Source organism: Cetorhinus maximus, chromosome 24 (assembly GCF_964194155.1).
Source record: "Cetorhinus maximus chromosome 24, sCetMax3.hap1.1, whole genome shotgun sequence".
NCBI lineage: Eukaryota > Metazoa > Chordata > Chondrichthyes > Lamniformes > Cetorhinidae > Cetorhinus > Cetorhinus maximus.
The window spans coordinates 14,710,562-14,730,509 of NC_135902.1; the positions used below are offsets into that span (position 1 = coordinate 14,710,562).

General features: G+C 40.1%; 1 protein-coding gene and 1 long non-coding RNA gene across 6 annotated transcripts in view; one reads left to right on the top strand and one right to left on the bottom strand.

Moving 5' to 3' along the window:
* Positions 1-19,948, top strand: part of LOC144699656 (splicing factor U2AF 65 kDa subunit-like) — a 48,656-nt gene that overhangs the window by 23,374 nt on the left and 5,334 nt on the right. Inside the window, exons 5-9 of one of the 5 annotated variants that reach the window (XM_078570770.1) lie at positions 3,947-4,063; positions 5,792-5,975; positions 7,702-7,781; positions 17,078-17,200; positions 19,338-19,424. In XM_078570770.1, the coding sequence (XP_078426896.1) occupies positions 3,947-4,063; positions 5,792-5,975; positions 7,702-7,781; positions 17,078-17,200; positions 19,338-19,424 (591 nt within the window). The remainder of the gene's footprint in view (positions 1-3,946; positions 4,064-5,791; positions 5,976-7,701; positions 7,782-17,077; positions 17,201-19,337; positions 19,425-19,948) is intronic. The other 4 variants (XM_078570772.1, XM_078570773.1, XM_078570769.1 and 1 more) reach the window with 4 other exon arrangements.
* LOC144699658 (uncharacterized) overlaps positions 1-19,948 on the bottom strand; it is a 167,455-nt gene that overhangs the window by 10,389 nt on the left and 137,118 nt on the right. The gene's annotated exons all lie outside the window — the stretch shown is intronic.

Below are 19,948 nucleotides of genomic sequence, written 5' to 3' on the forward strand. Positions count from 1 at the left end.
GTTGAGGTAAGAAATAACAAGGGGAAGAAGACACTGGTGGGAGTAGCCTGTAGGCCCCCTAACAGTAGCTATGCTGTCGAACAGAGAATAAATCAGGAAGTAATGAGGGCATGTTTTAAAAAAAGAGACAGTATATTAATCATGGAGACTTTAATCTCCATGTAGATTGGGAAAATCGAATTGGCAGAGGTAACCGCGAGCAAGAATTCATAGTGTATTTGGGACAGTTTCCTAGAACAATATGTTGTGGATCCAACCAGGGATCAGGCTATTTTGGATCTGGTAATGTGTAATGAGGCAGGTTTAATAAATGATCTCAGAGTAAAAGATTCCCTAGGAAACAGTGACCATAACCTGGTGGAATTTAGCATTCAGTTTGAGAGTGAGAAACTTAATTTGGAAACACCTGTGCTAAACTTAAATAAGGGTGACTACAAAGGAATGAGGACAGAGTTGGCTGGAGTGGACTGCAAAAGGAGTTTAGCAGAAAAGACGGCTGATGAACAATGGCAGATATTTAAGAAAATAGGTCATGAGTCGCAACAAACATATATCCCAGTGAGGAAGAAGGATTGTAGGAAGGGAATAAACCAACCATGGTTAACCAAGGAAGTTAAGAATAGTATCAAGTTGAAAGGAAAAACATATCATGTGGCAAAGATTAGTGGTAAGCCAGAGGATTGGGAAAGTTTTAAAAACCAACAGAAGATGACCAAAAAAATAATAACCAGGGAGGCAAAATTTGAGAGTGAACTAGCAATGGACTAGAAATGGACAGTAAGAGCCTCTTTAAATATATAAAAAGGAAGGGAGAGGCCAAAGTCAATATAGGCCCCCTAGAGAATGAGGCTGGGAAAATAAAGGGGACCCAGGAAATGGCAGAGGAGCTGAATAAATATCAGTCTTCACGGTAAAGACATTAATAACATTCCAAAAATACTAAATCATCATGGGACAAAAGGCGGGGAGGAAATATATACAATAACTATCACTAGAGAAAAAGTACTAGGGAAACTAATGGGGCTAAAGGCCGATAAATTACCTGGACCTGGTGGGTTGCATCATAGGATATTAAAGGAAATAGCTACAGAGGTAGTGGATGCACTGGTAGTGATCTTCTAAGAATCCTTAGATTCTGGAAAAGTCCAAGAGGATTGGAAAACTGCCATTGTAGCACCCTTATTCAAAAAGGGCGCCAGTTAGCTTAACATCTGACATTGGGAAAATGTTGGAGTCTATTATAAAGGATGTAATAGCAGAACATTTAGAAATGCATAATCTAATCAAGCAGAGTCAGCAAGGCTTCATGAAGGAGAACTCATACCTGACAAATCTATTAGAATTCTTTGCGGAGATAACAAGCAGGAAAGATACAGGGGAACCAGTAGATGTAATATATTTGGCTTTCCAAAAGACGTTCGATAAAGTACCACTAAGGTTACTTCATAAGATAAGAGCCCATGGTTTTAGGGGTAGTATATTAGCATGGATAGAGAACTGGCTAACTAATAGAAGACAGAGATTTGGAATACGGGTGGCATTTTCAGGATGGCAACCTGTGACTAGTGGAGTGCCACAGGGGTCAGTGCTAGGACCACAATTATTTACAATATATATTAATGACTTAGTACATTCATTTCCCTCATCTATCACCAAGTTTGCAGATGACACAAAAATAGGTGGGAAGGCAAATGGTGACGATGGTACCAAGAGTCTACAGAGGGATATACACAGGTTAAGTGTGTGGGCAAAAAACGTGGCAGATGGAATATAACGTGGGAAAATGTGAGGTTATGCACTTCGGCAGGAAGAGTAGAGGAGCTGAATTATTTAAATAGAGAAAGACTGAAGAAAGCTGCAGCACAGAGGGTTTTGGGAGCCTCGTCCAAAAAGCTAGCACCTAGAATACTGTGAACAGTTTTGGTCCCTCTATCTAAGAAAAGATATACTGGCATTGGAGGCAGTCCAGTGAAGGTTCACTAGGTTGATCCCGGGTATGGAGGGATTCTCTTATGAGGAGAGGTTGAGCCTGTTGAGAGGTTGAATGCAGTTGGGCCTGTAGTCATTGCAGTTTAGTGGACTGAGAGGTGACCTTATTGAAACGTATAAGATTCTTAGGGGGCTTGACAGGGTAGATGCTGAGAGGTTGTTTCCCCTTGTGGGAGAGTCTAGGACCAGAGGGTATAATCTCAGAGTAAGGGGGCGCCAGTTTAAAACTGAGATGAGGAGGAATTTCTTCTCAGAGGGTAGTCAATCTGTGGACTTCTTTATCACAGAGGGCTGTAGAGGCTGGGTCGTTAAGTATATTCAAGGCTGAGATAGACAGATTTTTAATCAGTAAGGGAATCGAGGGTTATGGGGAAAAGGCAGGAAAGTGGAGTTGAGGATTATCAGATCAGCCATGATCTCATTGAATGGCGCAGCAGACTCGATGGGCCGAATGGCCTACTTCTGATCCTATGTCTTATGGCCTAGATGAAAACGTGCAACAATAAAAACCATTGTTGAGGAAGGAAGACATTCATTTTTGTAGTACCTTTCACAACCTCAGGACATCTCAAAGAGCTTTCTTTTGAAGTTGAATCGCTGTTGTAATGTGGAATGTGCCAATTTGTGCACAGCAAGGTGTTAGTTGCGGGATAAATGTTTGCCAGGACATGAGGATAACTTCCTTGTTCTTCAAATAGTGCATGGGATCTTTTGCATCCGTTTGACGGCTGGCAAGGCTTCAGATTAGCATCTCCTCATCCAAAAGCCAATAGCTGTAATATTGCAGTACTCTTAGTATTGCACTGGAGCGTCATCCTAGATTATTCGCTCAAACCTCTGAAGTGAGGCTTGAATCCATGCCCTTACTCAGATGTGAGCGCTACTACTGAGCAAGGCTTACATTTGGATGAGGGGTGGTAGGTGGAAAAATGGATGGATTTAGGGAAGGAATTCCAGAGCATGGAGCCAATGCAGCTGAAGATAAAAGTGGAACAAAGACAGAAAAGGTGAGAGTCAGAGGAGTGAAAAGTTCAGGGCATGAAGGAGGTTAGAGATAGGGAGTAGCAAGGCCATAAAGGGATTTAAATATAAGAAGAATTTTAAATAACACCTTAGACCTGTATGACAGTGTAGATCAGCACAAATTGGGTATGAGCAGAACTAGTGTGGGGCAAGATATTAAGGTTGCTATATCCGCCATGGGTCAGTGTCTAATAATTCTGTCTTCAAAAGATTATTGCTTTGCAGTTTGTGGGAATAAAATGTGGTGAGATTAACAACAGCTTAGTATCACACAACAGCGTTAATAGTTTTCCAATTATATTTAACTGTTTGAGCATGGGGCTTTTGGATTCTCTAATGTTGTTCACTTCCCCCCTGCTGCACCCACCCCCCCGCAAAACATCATGGGCCAGTGTGTCATACTGAGCTGATTAAAATTGATATTAGAATCTTTAGACTAGAATGTAAAATTCATCTGTGGTTTCTTTTATGATTGCTGTAGACAATCCTTGCCAGAAGTGAACGTGTCTGGTGCCAACTCTTGCTTCTGATGGTCAAATAGACCCTTCAATTTGGAAAGCACCCATAGAACTGTACCATCTCACACCTTTTCAATTTTCATCCCATAGCATCTATTGAAAAGGCAGAGAGAGAGGAAAGCCATTTGAGCTGTTTTTATGACTTTCTATAATTGGTAATCAACCCCCTTCCCCCCAGCCCTGCACCCACCCCTACCCAGCAAAAGCAATTGTGCAACCTGTTTGCAGATTGTCAGAAGAACTAACTTTGATAATGGTTCTTGTGTGGATAGAATTGTATGGGTTTAGTAGAAAACTGAAATGTTAGTGGTTGACGTTTTTAAGTGTTGATGGCATATCAAAATGTGGGAAAAGTGCATCCATTTGTGTTCTCTAGCAGATTTTAAAATGCCTATAAATACCCTTGATTCCCTTAGGAAGCTATGGCAGACTTCTTTAATGCTCAGATGCGCCTTGCTGGGTTGTCGCAGGCACCAGGAAACCCTGTATTGGCTGTGCAGATCAACCAAGATAAAAACTTTGCTTTTCTCGAGGTAAGTCTGTGCCCTCAACTTCTACTTAATTATTTCTAAAACAAATATTTGTCTTCAGTGCCCAGCTTTCTTTACTTTGTAGGGCGAATTGTCAGTTACTTAAATGGAATAAAAATAGCCTAAGTCCAGTGATCCTTGATAAAGATCCTTATTTTCAAGAGGAGATTTGCCATCAAATGAATTGTTCCTCATGCACAGCCTTGGGTTAATCCTTTTGAGGACATGTGCATGTCAAAATATAGAATAATAGATATTTGAAATGATATGGCAGTAATCTAATTGAATGGTTGAACTGAGTTTGAACTCGAGTCATTTTAGGCTATAATTAGGTATGCCATTAAACACACACTAATTACTGGAGGAAAACCTATAACCAGTGAAAAGAATATATGAGTGAATAATAATCGTTGAAGGAATGCATTGTATTTGCTGCCTGGTAAGTTAACTGCTTATAAAATGAGTACTTTTTTTTTTAAACACTTTATGTAAGAATTTCATTACTATTTATCTTTAGTTGCTTATGCAGTATACATGTTTTCATTGGAGAGCGTAAGCAGGCGAATTGCTTCCAAGTCTCTGGCATTTGTTACAATATAAGGTTTATAAGATTATGTTTTGGACCTGTCTCTTTAATTTAGGGTAAAATGAGGGGACAAATATGACCTGTTCTGAAGTCCTCATGACAGCATGCCTGGGTGGTTTGATTGTTAGAGCTTAAAGGGAGGTTGTTTTACTAGGAAGAAGGTGCAAAGTGTTTGCACTTAAAAGACACAGTGGCAGCAGCCTATGTGCTAACATTGAGACTGAGTCTTAAGTCCCAAAAAAAGTATTGAGAATGTCAAGTTGTAAACAATTGAGTTGAGGTCTCAAAAGAGAGTTGGGGCCTCAAGGATAGCTAATCAACATTTCTCCTTGAATCACATGGGCCTTGTAGCCACGTTACCACGGAGGGCAATTCAAACCACTGGACTTCTGAGAGGGAAAGGGTCTAAGATATCTCGGAAAACTCAAAACAAAGTTAGGATCCGGGAGACGGAGTGCAGCTATAAGTTGCAGGACACTGTGGTTCACTCATGAGGAGTTAAAACAAGACTGGAAAATTTGCCTAGCTTACACTAGAGGAAGAATCTCCAGGGGGAGCAATCTCACTATGAAAGATAATTCTGAGATTCGAAGTTCCCAGGCTGAGGGAGAAAAAGAACAGAAGTAAACCCTCAGGATCTAAGAATCACCTTGGACTGGTTCCAGGAGAATTGAATGTCTATTTAAAGGACCGTGTAATGTATATCTGTGAAGTGTGTTTTTGGGTGTGCTAAAAGAAAAGAGGGGAGAGATATTTAGTCAACAGTGCTTTTAGTCTTTTGTTACAGTAACATGAAATCTTTCTTGTTGTGTCATCCTTTCAGCTACTAACTGGAAGTTCAAATTGCTTTTTAAATGTTATTGGTCTCTAAGGAGATTGCTGGTCTTGAATCGTTGCTATAAGGAGCAGGTTGAATTGCCCTCAAGTTTCTCTTTTCCTCTCCCTGTATGAAAGTCACATCTTTATTTGATGTCTTGCCAGAGGACAGGGCTGCTTTTGCAGCTTTACCTTGAGTTTTGATTCAGTTAAGACCTGCTCCATCTAAAAGCACTGAAGCACTTTATGCATCTGGTTTAATTGTCTGTTTGCTCTGACTTTCTTTCAAACATGTGATCTTTAATATTATACTGTTGGTCTCTTCCTAGTTCCGTTCAGTCGATGAAACTACACAAGCCATGGCGTTCGATGGCATCATCTTCCAGGGTCAGTCTTTGAAGATCCGACGTCCCCACGATTACCAACCTCTGCCAGGCATGTCTGAGCAACCTTCTTTCCATGTTCCAGGTCCGTCAAAAAATGCAACATCTGTGTGCTGGACTTCCTTTGCAGGTTTAAGTATACTGCATGCATCAGATGTAATGTCAGGTCACCAAAATGTTATTCACATCAGCTATTTGTTGGCTAAAATGGAATAAAACAAAATATTTAAACAAACATCTACAAAAAACGAAATTTGAAAAAAAAAATGCAGATACTATTTCAAACAAAATGCAAGGAAAGTCAGTGTCAGAACTCGCACAGCAGAATTATAATTCTGTGGATGAAAAGCTCAGGGTGACTATCTGACTCGGATTGTATGAACACTCTGAGTTGCAATGAGGAAAATAACGTTGACATCAGAAGTGACATTAAAATGGGTCACAAACTGTTGTACAATGCTATTCTTGTTACCTAAAATAACTTCAAATATTTTGGGGCAGGAGGCGGGGGTGGTGGTGTTATTTCCAGTGATCAAGAGTTAAGCCAAGATTGTTCGAGCCTTGTGTACTGAGGCTCCCCTCCCAGGGGACTGCTGACTCTGCCAGATTCCCATAGTGGAAGGTGGAACACTGCAGTTGTGAAACTCATGTGCCTGCAACACTAGCAGCACTACAATCTCTCAAGGTGCTGATAAGGTCTGACTTTGATAAGTGACTATGCATCTTTAGCCAAGTTGCTTCAGAGGAAATATGGCAATGGTTTGGCCTAAGCCCCTATTACTTCTGTTATATTAGATGCTGTGAAATTAAGCAGAAAGTAAATTGAACAGAGATTTAGTAATGATGGTAAATGGGTTCAGATAATGTTTAAAACGTAAAATTTATTGGCTTCCATTATTTAAGGTTTGGAATTTGGAAACAAAATGCTGCTTTAGCTCTTGTTGGGCGTGGGGTGGTGGAGGAAATACACTTTATGAAAAGAATTCACCTTCACTTTGCTCTTTTTCTCTTTTTTTTGTCTTTTTTCTCTTGCCTTTTGAACATTTATTTTCTTTCCTGTTGACATTTTCTCAATTTTTTTCTTCATTTTAATCTCTTCCATCCTCACCGGTTCTTAATCCCTGCAACTATTAAAAGTTCACTCACTTGTGGATTTTGGAAACCTGCAGAGTCTTTATGTTCCGGTTTGGAGCAGCTGGCGCAGCAAGATTCTACGCCAGCCTGGGAACGTGCGCATGTGACTAGGGCCACATTCGCAACACTGTAAGTCAGAAGGTTTTACCAGTTACGCTTCTGCTTTCCTCTGACCCATATGTGGCTTGCTTTTTTTTTAAACAAGAGGGGTGAGTTCATTCAAATTAAGGTGCAGGAAGAAACTTCCAACATATAATGCTTTCCTAAGTGTTCAATATAACATATATTTATCTTTTTGTTCTCTGAGACAAAACATAATTAAGGTCCATTATCTGAACCCTTCCTTTGTCCCCTCCTCCAAAGTTAAGATTGCTCGAGACCGAGTGGTGGCGCACATCATCCATAAGCATGATGGTATCGTCAAGCCTGTAGCTGCACTTGTATACCCCATGGAAGCAGTTCATCTCACTTATAGGGTATAGTTTCTATGTATCTCATTGCAACATGTCTTCCTATCCATTAAATAGAAATCTCCATGGTGATTCAGACATTCTGAATCCCTTGCCTACCTCCCACCATGAGGTAAAATGTTTTGTGTGATCCTGATATATTTCCTTCCTTAATTTTTTTGTTAAATGTGCGACATAATGATCCATACTCCCACTAGCTTTTCGTCCAGGATGTTTATATTGCCATGTTTTGTTTCTCTTGTCTCTCTGTAGGTGTTGTCTCTACAGTGGTTCCGGATTCTCCACACAAGCTTTTCATTGGCGGTTTGCCCAATTACCTCAATGATGATCAGGTAGCTATGGATACAACCCACTCGGAGAAAGCTGACAGTGTGGTCTTGCTCTTTCTCCTCTTCAATTTCATACATCCAAAGCTGCATTGATTTATGCCACTGACCAAATATGGCTGGTCTGATAGTTATGTAGCAGTTATTGACTCTTCAAGGTGTCAGCTTTCTCCAATGCAATTCCAAACTAATTTTTGAAGATGGCTTTTTTTTTATCACTAATTGGTTTCTATAAGCCAGTGTAATTGGACCAGTCCTTATACTGAGACGTTTTAAAATGAGATTTCTGGATAATTCACTGAGCAAGGAACATTTGTTGTTTTATGGTGAAGCTGATGGGTGAATCAGATTGTTGCATGTTTTGGAAACGATAATAGAGCGTTTTTTCTTTTTTTCCATCCCACTCTCTCCCCAAATCTTTTTTAAATGTGAAAATGCTTGTGTGAAAATGCTGATTTAATAAAATGGCTGGTGGAGAATTTGTTACCTATTATATAAAATCAACATTTTTGCTCAAGCAAATTTCACTAGCTTCCTTTTGCAGCAAGGGAAATAGCAAATCTGGCTGCTGAAGGGTGACAGAATGTCTTAAAGATCCAGATCTGCAATACCAGCACCACAAACAAAACAAGAAAGCGAAGTCCACTCTGTAACAACATTACTGGAAGATATTTGCATCTTAAGAGGGCCGATTCTTCCCCTTTGCAGGAGTTTGCTTTTTTCCCCCATTATTTTAGGACTCCTGAATTTGGCTTTGTTTTCCATTTTAGTATTTCAATTGTTTGTAAATTAGTGTAGGTATTTTGAATTGTAGAGTTTTCAGTTTGCCAACATGGCATTTTTTTGCAGTGGTAAAGCTTTTCGTTTTAGCCCCATTTTCTTTTCACAGCAGTTCAGTTCAGTTTTTACAGGTTTTTAGATTCCTAAACCGTTCGGCACTTAAAGGTGAGATGCAATTACAGTCAATTTCTTTACTACCTTATGATATGTAGTGTTAAAAACACTTTGATAAATTTGTATAGTTCAAGCTTGGTTTTACTACAAAATTGCCTTTGAAGGACCATATCATGTTGGCTTATTAATTATTTTTATTAAATGGTCTTGTTTTTTTTTTAGTTAAACTAAAGAGATGAGCAGAGGGCACTCAAGTTTTGGGCTGAGACTTAACTGTCGGATCCACTTGTACATACAGTACTGGCCAATACACAGTTTTTGTTTCTCGATTTTTTTTTTTAAATGCATCGATGACTTTAAGCACCTTCTGAATATTTTCTCCCCCAGACCGGCCTATCTGCAAATAAGTTTCATAGAGGTAAAACATAAAAATAATTTGGACAGTCTCGAAGGATAATTTCACGCATGCCTGAAGCACTAGACTATAACTGTTGCAAGTAAATTCAAAGCCGAGCCATACAAGTTGGCAAACTAATTATAACCATTGGTTGTAAACCAATTACTTAAGAATCCCTTGGAAAACTCAACTCTAATTAACTTCTTGTAGAATTTATTAATTGATGGATGGATGTTTGCACTGTGACTGCTTTGTTTATTTTTTTTAAAAACTTTGGATTTACTTTTCCATTTGTAAATACTGGATCACTGTTAATTTCAAGCCCTAATTTATGTGCCTTGCACCAATAAATTAACTATATTTTTACTGGATAGTTCAATTCTGTGTTTATAGCAAACCTTTGCTTAAGGTGCACATTCGCTTCCTAATGTCATGCTAAATATTTAATAGATTCCAAATTTTGTAAAGTTATAAACATGATATGATCCTTGGCAACACTTTATTTAATTTCTGTAGCTATCTATATTAGCTATCGTAACACTCACCTAAAACTGGAAGGGGGGAAACAATTGGAGAAATTGATATTAATCTGTAATTGATATTCAACATTAGAAAATCTGAAATGCACGGTTTAATGAGAACAGGGAGTTTTGCTTTCTAATTCTAAATTTGTGAGCCAGTGTTATACTGACTCCTTCCTTTGTAGTCACTGCTGGTTGATACTCATGGCTCTTTCATTTTTGTTCCCCCACTTTGTCCCCAGCTAGGGGCCTGTAAGATCGTAAGTCTTGGCGCATAGTTTGTTCAGTAGTACTGATCTACTGCTGCCATGCCAACCTGTAAGACAAGGCAAGTAAGAGCTCATGTCCCGCACTCGGATACCCTCGGAGCCAGCTGCTCTGCTCTGCCCTCAACTCTAGGACCTGCCCAGCCTTCCTGGGAGCATTTGCTGGCTTTGAGGGTAGACCTAAACAAAGAAAACAAATTTAACTTGTTTTTGGTACAAATGAATAAACCACTTTAAGGAGTGGTGTAAATAGTCCGTATAAACCTATGGTATATATGTCTGTAGGAGGTAAGACTTTTTTCTTTTTCTTTTTTTCCAACTTTTCATATAGTCAAGGATTGTTTCTTTATGAAGTTTTTTTTTGTTGGGAGAGACCTTTGAGCCTATAGTTTCTCAATTGCCTTTATTAACCCCTTGAGAACCACATTTATGTTATGGCTGTTTGATTGGTAAGAATGCTTCATCACTTTGAATCCTTAAAATGTCATGGTTTAGAAACTACACAAACATTTTTTCATCTACAATAATAAACATAAAATTCTATGATTTGAATCAGTGCAGATTGTCCTCAATGGGTTAATTTGAAGGCTGAAAAGGCCTCGATTTTCTTGTAGAAAAATAACCCATGTCTGGAGTCCAGAGTTCTGAAAACTATAAAAGTACCTGGATTCTGTTGGTATTTTGGATACGGGATCCGAGAGATGTGTAAACCCAAGTACACAAGGGGACCTAAGGTGTGTGAATTGCAGTAAAGGGTGCCTGTTAGATATTTGAATCCCTGTGCTCTTGAAGGATTAAAAAAATAAAGCTAGGCCTTAATGTATGCTTTGGGATAACAGGTTAGTGCATTTTCCTGAAATTCCTGACTATTTTGAACAGAGGTGTCTTTTTATAACTATGAGTAAATTGGTTATATAATTATCCTGCCTCACATCTTTCTTCAAGAATTAAATCAAAGGTGACAGCTCATTTGTAATCATGTAATTTTGTTAAATGAAATTGAACCAGTTCTCTCTCATCCATTACCTTTTTCTTATTGATGATATAAATTTTAAAATGTAATCAGGACAATTATGAAGACACTTCTCTGAAAAGCTGTCTTTGGTTCTGGATCAATGAATGGATCATATGGGAGGGAGATTCCTTGTTTTTAAAAGAAGTGAAAGAGCTTGTATGTATGCCATGATTACGTTTGGCATTTTCAAGTATTGTGCACTTCCTCAATATTATTGAAATTGCCGCTTGGCAGCTTAAGCAGTAGAGGTGCCTTTTTTTTATTTGTTCATGGGATGTGGGTGTCACTTGCTAGGCCAGCATTTATTGCCCATCTGTAATTGCCCTTCTTCAAAGGGCATTTTAAGAGTCACGGTGGGTTTGGGGTCACATGTATGCCAGACCAGGTAAGCATGGCAGATTTCCTTCCCTAAAAGACATTAGTAAATTAAATGGGTTTTTACAACAATCGACAATGGTCATCATCCAAATATTTATTGGATTCAAATTTCACCATCTGCCATGGTGGGGATTTGAACCCAGGTCCTCAGCATTACCCTGGGTCTCTGGAATACTAGTCCAGTGACTGTACCACTATGCCACCACCTCCCCAATAAATCTTTCCCTGACTAAGAATCAAACACAGGTCGTAGTGGTGAAAGCACCGAATGCTAACCACTAGACCACCAGGGAAGCATTGCACTACTGGATGTATTCCATAGGCCACTAACTGGTGGGAAAGATATCAAAGGACAAATTTGCAAGGAAGTAGTGATCGTGGGGGACTTTACACTCTCTGAGCCTACATTTGCATAATTAAAGAGCAAAGAGGGGAAAGAGTTTCTGAAGTGTGTTCAGGAGAATTTTTTTGATCTGTATGTTTCGACCCAATTAGGAGGAGGCGTTACTGGATCTGATTCAGGGGAATGAGATGGATCAAGTGCCAGTAGGGGAACATTTAGGCAGTGGTGATCTTTGGGGAAAATTTTCTACCCATTTGGGGGTGGGCGTGGAGCCGATCGCCGCCATTTTGCATGGGCGGGCCAATTAAGGCTCTACCTATGCAGGGGGAGGAGGGAGAGTCGGGGCCTATGCTCTTTCGTGCTTGCGCGCAAAAGAGTGCATAAAACCCCCTGAGGCATGGGGCTGCCTCAGGGAAATTAATTTCATGATGTGAATTTCAAATAATGAAGCTGAAAAATCATTTACACATGTCCCCTCGTGACAACGTTACATGTTTTTCAAATGTTCCAAAAATATTTATTAATGTTATAAATCCTTCATGAAACCTCATCCCGCCTGTGGATGAGGTTTCATGAAAAATGCGATGGCTGCCTGGGCTCCTCGTCTGCCCGCCAACTTTAAGGTTGGACAGGCAGCTTTCTCAATTAGCTTAATTGTTTGATTAATGGCCTTAACAGGCCTTTGACAGTTTGGCAGATACGCAACCGACTCCAGTGTGAGCCGCTGAACGGAAGATCCAAATTATACGCTGTGACGTTGGGATGCACGCCCGACGTCACCGCGCATCACTTTGTGTCGGCATGCGGGGCCCAACCTGGCACGCCAAGCAGAAGATTTTTCCCATTGAATTATAATGTTTAGATTGGCTATAAAAAGATCAAGGAGCAATCTACAGTAAAAACACATAACTGGAGGAAGGCCAATTTCATTGGGATGTAAACAGCTTTGATCCAGGTAAATTGGAATCCAAGATTGGCAGGCAAAGCTGTAACACAATAATGGGTTGCCGATAAAGAGAAGATAGTTGGGGTGCATTCCCAGGAGGAGGAAAGGTAGGGCAAACAAACCCAGAGCTCCCTGGATAATGCAAAAGATAGAAAGTGGGATGAAGAAGAAAAGAATGCCAGCTGTACAATACAAGTGAAAGCAAGGTTGAATATAGAAAACTCATAGGGGAAGTGAAAAAAGAAAGGAGAAGCAAAGAGTATTTGAGAAGAGACTGGAAACTAACATAAAAGGAAAGGTTCACCATTTATGACTCTTTAGATACTGACGCAGTCCATGTCCAAATGCAGCAAGACCTGGACAATATCCAGGCTTGGATTGACAAGTGGCAAGTAACATTTGTGCCACACAAGTGTCAGGCAATGACCATCACCAACAAGAGAGGATCTAACCATCACCCCATGACATTCAGTGGCATCACCGTCACTGAATCCCCCACTATCAGCACCATGGGGGTTACCATTGACGAGAAACTGAACTGCAGTAGCCATATAAATACTGTGGCTACAAGAGCAGGTCAGAGGCTAGGAATCCTGCGGCGAGTAACTCACCTCCCAACTTCCCAAAGCCTGTCCACCATCTACAAGGTACAAGTCAGGAGTGTGATGGAATACTGTCCATGTGCTTGGATGAGTGCAACTCCAGCAACACTCAAGAAGCAGGACAAAGCAGCCCACTTGATTGGCACCCCTTCCACAAACATTCACTTCCTCTACCACTGACAAACAGTGGCAGCTGTGTGTACCATCTAGAAGGACAAGGGCAGCAGATATATGGAAACACCACTACCTGCAATTTCCCCTCCAAGCCACTCACCATCCTGACTTGGAAATATATCACCATTCCTTCATTGTCACTAGGTCAAACTCTTGGAACTCCTTCCCTAACAGCACGGTGCGTGTACCTACATCATGTGGTCTGGAGCAGTTCAATAAGGCAGCCCACTGCCACCTTCACAAGAGCAATTGGGGATGGAGAATAAATGCTAGCCTACCCAGTGACGTCCACATCCCGTAAATGAATAAAAACAGTTATCTATAGGCAGAAAAATAATGTATGGGTAGTAAGAGATGGGGATGAGCCAATTAAGAACCAAGAAGAGGGTTTATGTATGGAGGCAGGGGACATAGCTGAGTACTAAATGAGTAATTTGCATCTGCCCTTACCAAGAAGATGTTGCCGAAGACACAGTGAAAGAGGAAGTAGATGAATTATGTGTGGATTAATTAAGGAAAGCCAGCATGGGTTTAAGGGTAAAGCGTGTTTAAATAATTTGAGTTTTTTGATGAGGTTACATCAAACCCCCACCACCCCAGAGAGGGTGATGCTTTTGATGTGGTGTACATGGACTTCCAAAAAGTGTTTGAAGTTGTGTCACATAGTAGACTTGCCAGCAAAGTTGAAACCCATGGAATAAGGAGGATAGTGGCAACATGGATACAAAGTTGACAGGAAGGAGAATAGTAGTGAACAGTTAAGATAAAATATTGCGGATGCTGGAAATCTGAAACAAAAACAGAAAATGCTGGAAAAACTCAGCAGGTCTAACAGCATCTGTGGAGAGAAAGAAAAACAGAGTTAATGTTTCGAGTCCATATGACTTCTTCAGATGTCGAGTCTTATGGACTCGAAACATTAACTTTTTTTTCCTCTCCACAGATGCTGATAGACCTACTGAGTAGTGAACGGTTGTGTTTTGGACAGGAGGAAAGTAAACAATGGGGTTCCCTAGGGGTCAGTACTAGGACCACTGATTTTCTTGATATAAGTGACTAACGCTTGGGTGCACTGGGTACAATTTCAGAGTTTGCAGGTGACATTAAACTTGGAAGTATTGTGAACTGTGAGAAGCATAGTGAGAGACTTGATACAGACAGGCTGGTAGAATGAGCAGACGTGGCAGATTAAATTATTTCAGTTAAATGTGAAGTGATATATTTTGGTAAAAAGTTCAAGAAGTCACAATATAAATTAAAAGTGGGTGCAGGAACAGAGGTCTGGGGGCTATACATGCACAAATCATTAAAGGTGGCAGGGCAGGTTCAGAAAACAGTTAAAATGCAAATGAACTTCATAAGTAAAGGGATACAGTACAAAAGCAAGGAAGTTATGATGAACCTTTATAAAACACTGGTTTACCTCTACTGGAGTATTGTGTCTAATACTGGGCATCACGTGAGGATTTATAAAGGCTGCAGAAAATAAAGGCTTGTGAGAATGGTTCCAGGGATATGAAGTTTCAATTGTGTGGGTAGATCGGAGAAATTGGGGTCCTTAGAAGTGAATGTTGAAAGGAGATTTGGTATAAGTATTCAAACTCATGATGGGCCCAGATATAGTAGATTGGGAGAAACTGTTCCCATTGGTAGAAGGGTTGAAGCAATGACGCCGTGAATTATTTTTACGCAGCAAGTGGTTAGAAACTGGAATGCACTGCTGGAGCATGTGGTGGAGGCAGATTCGATCATGGCTGTCAAAAAGAGTTTGGATAAGCACTTGAAGAATGGGTGAGTGGAAAAGGCTGAGTTGCTGTTACAGAGAACCAGCATGGACATGACGGGCTGAACAGCCTCTTTCTACATTCTGTGATTCTAGAGAACCTGCATGCCTTTCATGTAGATTGTTGAATTAAGTTTCATTGTTTTTTTTTGCCAGCCTGCTAGACAGAGTATCTCAGCTTGGGTGAACTGTTTCATATTAGGAGAAGGGTGGGAGAGACATAATATATTCAAGTGTACTTGCCATCAGCAGGTTGAGGAACGGTCTTGATAGCTGTCACAGATATTATGACCAGGTAAAGGAAGTACATGACTCCTCTTGTCTACTGCATGGATATAAATGTGTGTAAACAAATGGCATTGATGTAAGGTTTTCGGTTTCTAGTTTCCTTAAGAAAAATGTAGCCTTCTTTACATGAAGTGAGTATGAGTTTATGAACAGTTGGGAACAAGCAATCTGGTAAAACAGAACTCTGGCCTCCAGTCATACATTTTGCCTGGTGATTGCATAAGTATTTGTATGAATTCCAATGGGATTATTCACTTATTTTGAGTGTAAGTGCTTCAAATTGTTTGTCAGCATTTAATTTGGAGAAGTTGGTAATGGTGTGGTTTAATATTAGCGTGAAGGAAGAAATGCGCAACACTGGAGCCAGAAAGTAAATTGTTAGAAACATTTTTGATGGGGTTGGGGTGTCGGGGTGACATGCCTGTTTTAACCTCTTCTGGTGGTCTGTGTAATACCAGTTGTTAATGGTCTGCAAACTGTTTTAGTGGTATGGTTTAATGCAAACCCTTGTTTGGGTCATTTGCTGCCCAATTCCGGGTGTTTTTTTATATATATATGCTCAAATGTCTTTTTTGTTAAAATTAATAATAATCCGGTTCAATCCTTGTTATCCAACTTGATTTTAATTAGCGGATCAGTGCAAGTATAAGAACAGACCTACAGTCAGATTACATTTGTATAAAAGGAACGTATATGGCAAATCGTCCTTGCCTCTGAATCCAAGATATCCTTGGCCCTTCCACCTCTCCCTCTGTTTCCAATTCCACATTTCTTCATCTGTGCTGTGAAAATCACTTCTATGAGTTTTAGCTAACTGGTAGAAATTTGTAATGGGGTTTAAAATAAGTATCTTTCTATTGCTGCAATAATCAAGTATGCTTTTTTGTTAAATTTGACAAAAGCCTACTATTTTAGATTATGTAAGCTGAACAAGAAAGGAACTTTTTTTTTTAAACTAAGTGGTTGTGTGTGAATTGTCTCTCTCAAAATTGTGGGTATATTGCTAGCTTTGTGGGGTTTGTCATATGGCTGATTTTCCTCTTTATTTTCTGCATTTGGAGAGTTTTATTCAAACCGTAAAATAAGGAACACTTCACTTTGTTGCTGATGGGACCATAGGAGAAGGGTGAGTGCTGCTGGGACTGTAGGGGAGTTGGGTTCTGAAAGGCCTGTAGGGGAAGTACTGCAGGGACTGGAGGTTGGTGGTGGGGGTTTCTGACTGACCCATAGGAGTGGGATGGGGGAGTTGTTGGTGAGAACGTGAGGGTGGGTCAGTTTGGAGCCTGGACTCAGGCCTGAGGTTGCCTCCATTTCCCAACCTGACCCCCATCGCCTGCAGTGCCTTGGTGCTGGCTGCTGCTTGTTTAAGCTGGAAACCTTTTCACCCTTTAGGTGTAAGGAGAACTACTTATCTATCAATATCCAATTGCCAAATGTTGACTAGAGGCCTGTTCTTAAACTTTAGACTGTCTACATATAATTGAACTGCTGATGTGTAAAATTATATTGAAGGTAAAAGGGATAGTTTATTGAATTGGCTCTTTCGCCGCTTTAAGCCCAGTACCTAAAAAGGGTAGAGTTTTTATTTCCAAACTTTGATACTAATTTGGGAAAGTTGTACAGTTTTTAATACTTTATTTTCGCAGTTTTGAAGAATTACTCATGCATTATTGCACTGTTGGGTTTGGTTTGCAGGTGAAAGAACTTCTGACTTCATTTGGCCCTCTGAAAGCTTTTAACCTAGTAAAGGACAGTGCAACATCTCTATCCAAAGGTTATGCCTTCTGTGAATATGTGGATGTCAATGTTACTGATCAGGTATGATCAATTCTATATTATTGGCATTGGAAATAGCATATTTAGTTTCTTTTAAATATCAGTTTCATAATAGATGGCAGAGTATTACGGAATAACATGTTTTGGATAATTGGAACAATATGTTGTCAATTCATAGTGTGGTAACTGTTTCTGTGCCTCGAGTTATCTTATCTGGGAACATGCATGCTGCTAGTGCCGCAGGCAAAAAACCGTGCAATAATGGAGGTCCTAATTTGATGTCAGAAAATTGACCTGATCGTGTTTGTAATGTGACCTTTGGTCTTTGGAGTTGTAGAATTCAAATGACTGAGAGGGATGGGTCTTTGGGCTAACTTTAAGTCAACCAGACGCAACCTTTTCCAGATGGCGATAGGCCTAAAAAATGCACGGTAAAACCTCAGGTGTGTTGGATAAAAGGTAAGGAATGTACTTTGACATTTTTGAGTAAAAGATTCATAGAATTGAATATCAGAATTAAATAAAGTGGACTTTGTAATGCTACGGATTGCCCACTTCTCATTCTGTTGTGCACTTGCTTTTGTCGCATTGTGTGCTGTTTCTCCCTCTGGCTGCAATCTAAAGAAGTTACGCTGCTTAGAACACCTCCTTTCTCTTTGTGTCTTATTTCAGCAATTGCTCTTCGTTTTATTTTTGGTTGCTGTGCTTCACTTAACTACATGGTCCTCACTTATTTTCAAAACTCTCATGTGGTTACTGGAGATCAGATTTTGGATGCATCATTGCAGTATATTGTACACTGTGTCTCTTGCCTTGTTTTGCATGGTGGGTGTCATCCTTTCACATCACTTTTATCGCTTTTGGTCAACACACTTGTGCTTCGGCTGACTACAGTTGGTAAGTTTGCATGAATGCTGTCATATATAACATTAAAAAGGGGTGGAAATCCTTACTTTGTAACTGGTGCAAACCTAAAATGACCATTGATGCCAGACAATTTTTCAAACTTGTGCGATCACAACTTTTCATGGCTTTGAGTAAATGTGTAAAGAATCAATGATTGGGTTCACCAGTTGATCAGGGATTTCCCCAATATCGATTTCCAAGGGTAGAAGTGCTAACAAGACAACAATTAGGAATAAGAAATAACAACTCGTTTCAACAAGCCAATCCTAACTGTTAAACCAGCAGCAGTTCCAGAACATCAGCCTTCTAACATGCTGCATGCAGTTTGTATGCTAAATATACCACTGATGTAAATTAACATTTCTGTATGGAGAGCTGTTGATGACTTACAGCCAGTAGCTTCCTTCTCAAGGCAGTGTGACTCAATTTTGAGCATTGCCATCTTAACTGTCATTCTCACTCTTGCACCTTTCCATTTACTCTCTGTGCTGATGGACTGAGAGTGCAGGTCCATGTACATGGAGCAATGGGGGTCTCCTGAGGGCCACAGGTAAGGGGGAAAGTGGACCACCGTCCTGAGGATTACCTTAGTCATTGGCTTCTAGGAGAGCTTGGTGACGGCCAGCCTTTTGGTTCTTATAGCCTGGGATCACACTGCATCTCTGGTTGCAGGCTTAAACTTCTGTGGAGACCAACACTCAAGCCTGCAAACCATAAGCATGATGAGTTTCATCAGTTTTCTGCTGGGTCTCCACCAGGGGCTTCAGGTATGTCTACCTCCTACCAGCTGATCCTTGCAAAGTTGTGGAGCAGCCCACAGTTTCAGTTGCCTGCTTCTTGGTAGGTTTATAATGAAGAGTGTCAATAGGGAATTGGGATTCAAAATGGGGAGGTGGTAAAATCTGAACTGCAGTAAGCCTATTAATGTTTGTTAAAAAAAAAAAATTTGAGGCCCAACATTCATGCTGTTCAGTATTGTTGTACAGCATCTGTAACAATGTGCAGTTTGTGTTTTTCAGAACCATGTTTTTAAATCAGCTGATATTGGGGATGATTTGCTTTATCCACTATGTGCAATGAAATCATAAACTGGATTGTAAAGAATATGGTTGCAGTTTGCTGCATAAAGTCCACAAAGGAAATCTTTCCCAATTGTGTTCGTGTTTTGAGCCTAGTCTGTATTGAAACATTTGAAAATTGATGCAGCTCTTGAACAGTTTTCACCAAACGTTCTTCTGTCCTGTCTGTTCTGAACGATGTGTGTTCTTTTTAGGCTATTGCAGGGCTGAATGGAATGCAGCTTGGAGATAAGAAGCTTATAGTGCAGAGGGCCAGCGTTGGTGCAAAGAATGCCAATCCGGTAACTAATTTATAGTTCCATTCTCTTTGTCCGTCTGACGTTCGCACAGTGCTAGGAATCTTCCCATCCATTGAACAGCCATCTGTTATATTTGTAAAATCAGCAAATCTGCTCATACCTGCCCCTTTCCCCTTCAGGTCTTTTTTGTTTATGATCTAGTATATGGTTGGGCTGATCCTAATCTTGAGTGAGTTTTGAGGCTTAACCAAGTGGAACTGTGACTCCCAGATAAAATTATGTAATCAGATGAAAATTTGGGTGGACAGCAAGGCTATATTAAGCTAACTCTACCCTGGTTTGTGTAGTTAACATAGAGTATATATTAAATGAAGTCTATACTAAAACGGATTGCATTTATGTAGAATTCAGCTGGAATCTTTTGAATACTCATTTCTTAAAAAAAAAATCATGTAACTTTGAGCAGCGTCACTTACAAATCTGAAAACCAGAGTGTGACCTGTTTGTTACGAATGTAGAAGGTTAGTGGAAGTTGAGGTTCCCCAAATAATGACCACATGACTAGT